We start from the raw sequence: 4,439 nt of genomic DNA, 5'->3' as shown, positions 1-4,439 counted from the left end.
GTTGTTAGCGCCATGCGTAAAGAAGTTTGTTGAATCGGTGATCAGGGGTTCGGTCCTGGTCACGGATTAAGTTTTATTTTTTTTTTCTATTTACTTTATTTTACTTTTTAAAATCTATTTTTCGATATATCAACGAGAATAAAGTGTTATATATATATATATATATATAAGTGATTACCGTTTTTTAAATAGGAGGCTGCGCCACACGCAGGTACCTCAAGAAAACGAATTTAGCACTACTCTGAAATGTTTGAGGGTGTGGCCTTAAATGTCAACTTTCTTTGTTATATTTCGAGTGATTAAGGTCATAATTAGAAATAAAATTAGTAACCAATATCACCATTAGAATAATAGAAAATGTTATTGTCAGAATTTCAAGTGTTCAAAGTAGCAAATAACATTGTCTTTCGCATGTGTACATTGTCTTTCGCATGTGTACATACAACATTGTCTTTCGCATAAGTAATACACATTGCATATTTCTTAAAAGAAAGTTGATAACAAATTGTTTGGTTTTCATCTTAAATATTTCTTTAAAAAACTAAAAACATTTAATTAAGAAGAAAAAGTGATTAAATACTTAAAAAGGACTGTAATCAGGACGTTCAACCCTTTTCGGCACAACGAATTTCGGTTGAAATTTTAGTCAGGCAGTATTTTAGCATGTACTTTAGACAGAGAATTAACCTACCTCTATGCAATCAAGAACTGTGCTTGAGCATTAGCCCACTGAAAGGTTTAGTCACATTCATCTGATTGAAAAGATATTAACTCGGAGCGAAGCTCCGAGAGATGTAGGGAAAAAAAAAGAGTTCGATGATCACGGGAGATGTAAATGTAGCTCCGAGAGATGTAGATGGGAAAAAGGGTTCGATGATCACGACTGGGCTGCGATAGTCCTCATAAAAATGTCATGATTGGTGCTTGGATGTTAGAAATAGATGAGATCTCGGGATTTGACGCAAAGTGTCACAAACCGATTCACCTAAACTGGAGTAGTCATGCATTGAAAGTTAAGAATAAGAGAGATAAAATGTAAAATATTACGCCCCACAGGAGAATTATCAGGAACGATGAAGTCATTAGGGTTGTGGGTGGAATTCCACGTCTGGGTCTCAAGAAGGAGAGAACGAAGAATGTCTCGTCCTTTAGAAGTTCTTTCATTTCTTTGAAGAGCTGCAAGAAGCGGCTGACTTTTCTGGGTGTCATGATTGGTGCTGGGATGCTGGGAATGGGTGATATCTCAGCACTAGCCGATTCATCTATACTTATTGGTCATAAACTGGTTAGGCATATAATATGACAATGCAATATATTGAGAAGAAATATAGTGGAGAATATTTCCATTGTCAAGAGTGAACAATTTGCACATAATGATAAGTATTGAGTACAGATAAACAGACATTAAGGGATTTTAAAATCACATCGTTAAGATTAAGAAATAAATATAAGTGATAAAGTAATAATATGAAGTACTAAGTAATAAAAATGAAAACAATAATTGACACGGTGAATAAGAAAATGAATATATTTACAGAAACATAGTATATAGAATAAAAAGTTAAGTTAAAGAAGTTGAAGTGTACCTCGGTTAATATAGAGACCCGGCCGTCCCGGTTGCACTGCTCGTGTCGGGTTGCTCACTATTCTGAGTTTAAACAGACCTGTGGCTCGCCTCGATTGGACCCTGTTGGAGGGTTGCTGCTTCACCAGGTTTGCCACAGTTCTGGTGTTTGTATTGCGAGTCTGTGACTGTGTTGTGATAAAAGAAGTAATTAATATAGATCTCTATTCATAAAACTTTGATATGAGACCGTCTGAAGTAAGAAAGGCAGTTATTGGGCTGTAACTAGCGCTGCCTTTGATAATTTCTACATTAAATAGGTGATTAAAGTTTGAGGCTGTGCAGTCTTTGGCTTCGTTATAAAATTTGGAGTTGAGCTTTGCCATGCAATAATTAATGTCTTCAATATTGAGGTCTCGCTTGAGAGAATTATTATTGATAGCCCGTGGGGCTCCAAGCATCGTGCATTTGTTTATCTTCAAAACTTGATAGTTTTCTCTTTAGGTGATTACTAAGTGCTGTGCGCACGGACAGGCGTATGTTAAGATAGGTCTAATCGCCTGCTGATAGATCAGTCTTACTCAAAGTGGGCGAAGGGGTTTGAAACCTAGAAGGGGGCTTTAAGGGGCCCAGAAAAAAATGGGGGGCGTTGATGTGGGTTAGGGGGGCGATGTATAATTTGTAATTTCATTTACTTTATATAGTATTTTAAATTTCACTAAAATTAAAACCCACCTACTACACAATAACGAATAATTAGTTTATATTTCTACCCTGTATAATGTTATTAAAACTTAAAATACTTAACATAGATTTCGTAGGATAGCCCGCACACCGTACGCAATCAAGTTGAAACAAGTTTCTGCGGATAGATAAAGGAATATGATCGATGATAGTTAAAAAATTAGAGCAATTTTACCTTAATTACATTGCACCAGAACGAAGCGATGAAGCCTTCAAGACTTTAAGATCATTTGAATAAAATGCATCCGGATAAGAAGGACAAAAATGTAGTCTATTTTCAAGATCTGGAAAAGAAGCATAATGCTCAGCCAAGTGTATCGAAATTTTTTTCGATGGCTGCAAAGCAAGACGATGACGGACGCTAAAAACATTAGAAAAGAAACAAGTTCCGGTTGCTCCGGAAGTTCATGTTGATCAATTCGTCTGCAAGCGAAATTAAACTCCGCCTACGGATAAGGTGAATATAAAAGCTCGTAATTTTTCTTATATTTTCATTTGTGGTTTCGCGCGCTATCGTTAAACAAGTATTTAAGTTTAACACTTTATTTTCATATTTTTGAAAACAAAGCCATGTCGGAATCAAAAAAGATGAAACGGTAATACAGTGTAGAATATATTAAATATGGATTCATAGAAAATTCGACAAGCCAATCTTTGCCTTTGTGCCTTCTTTGTTCAAAAACATTTTCAAACGAAGCGATGAAGCCTTTAAGACTTCAAGATCATTTGAATAAAATGCATCCGGATAAGAAGGACAAAAATGTAGCCTATTTTCAAGATCTGGAAAAGAAGCATAATGCTCAGCCAAGTGTATCGAAACTTTTTTCGATGGCTGCTAAGCAACACGATGACAGACTTCGAGCTTCATACAATATCTCTCTGTTAATTGCTCAAACAGGTAAGCCACACACCATCGGAGAAACGTTAATTTTGCCGGAGATAACAGAAGTTATAACTACTGTGTTCCATAAACCGGCGGCAGATATAATTCGAAAAATGCCTTTGAGCCATAGTTCTGTCCAAAGACGAATTGATGAAATAGCTGAAAACATAGAAAAGTCATTGTGCAAACATCTGAAGACTAGTAAATTTTCAATTCAGTTGAATGAGTCCACTTTACCAACAATGAAGCATTGTTGTTGTCTTACGTGAGATTTATTAAAGATGAAAAAATATGTCACGAACTTTTATTTGCTAGAAATTTAGAGACAGACACGGAAGGAGAAACCGTATTTAAAACACTGGAAAAGTTTTGTGATGAAAAAGGAATTCCGTTGAAGAATATTATATCAGCTGCTACAACAGATGGTGCTCCAGCTATGACGGGGTGTCAAAAAGGCTTCATATCGTACTTAAAAAAGAAAATTCTTGATGTGCCTGCTGTACGTTGCGTTATACATCGACAGCATTTAGTTGCTAGAAATTTAAGTGAACGACTATTTCAATCATTGCAACATGTCATCAGAGCAGTCAATAAAATCCGAAACAACTCTTTAAATGACAGATTATTTAATCAGCTTTGTGTTGATAATGATGAAGATTTCTACAGATTTTTCTTTCACACAGAAGTGCGTTGGCTATCAAAATGAAATTGTCTGACTCGTTTTTACAATCTGTTTGAGTCTGTCATAGAGTTCTTGGAAAACAAAGACACAGAATTGCACGAAAACCTCATCACATCAAAGAATGATATCGCATACCTGACAGACCTTTATACATTGCTTAATGATATGAATCTCCAACTTCAAGGCGATGACTTGAACTTAATAAAAACAAAAAATGTCGTCGCTGCTTTCGTAGCCAAGCTGCTCTTACACAAAAAGAATATCGGCAGACGTGAGTTCCATAATTTTCCCAATTTATCAGTATCATGCAACAACGCCGACTTGCTCGTCTACTGCCAACATTTGGAAAATCTTCACAGTGATTTCATTGAAAGATTCCAGGACATTTTGGATTCCAGGAAATATCAGACTGGGTGTTAGATCTTTCTTCAAATTTCAACGTAGTAATATCACCCCAGTTGAAAGAAGAACTTATAGAACTGACAACGAACGAGGAAATAAAAATTAAATACAAAATGGCTACCAACAATTTTGGCTACAAAAGTCAATTCCGCAGTAGTACCTTG

The 4,439-nt window shown here is 35.8% G+C and overlaps 1 protein-coding gene across 1 annotated transcript; it reads left to right on the top strand.

The window, feature by feature from the left end:
• Positions 1–3,007: 3,007 nt before the first annotated feature.
• Positions 3,008–3,897, top strand: LOC107457428 (SCAN domain-containing protein 3-like). Its single transcript, XM_016075588.1, has 2 exons — positions 3,008–3,456; positions 3,507–3,897. The coding sequence occupies exons 1-2, from the start codon at positions 3,008–3,010 to the stop codon at positions 3,895–3,897; spliced, it is 840 nt and encodes a 279-aa protein (XP_015931074.1).
• Positions 3,898–4,439: the final 542 nt, after the last annotated feature.

This window comes from Parasteatoda tepidariorum, chromosome 9 (genome assembly GCF_043381705.1).
Source record: "Parasteatoda tepidariorum isolate YZ-2023 chromosome 9, CAS_Ptep_4.0, whole genome shotgun sequence".
Classification (NCBI taxonomy): Eukaryota; Metazoa; Arthropoda; class Arachnida; order Araneae; family Theridiidae; genus Parasteatoda; species Parasteatoda tepidariorum.
This window is presented reverse-complemented; position numbering and strand designations above follow the sequence as displayed.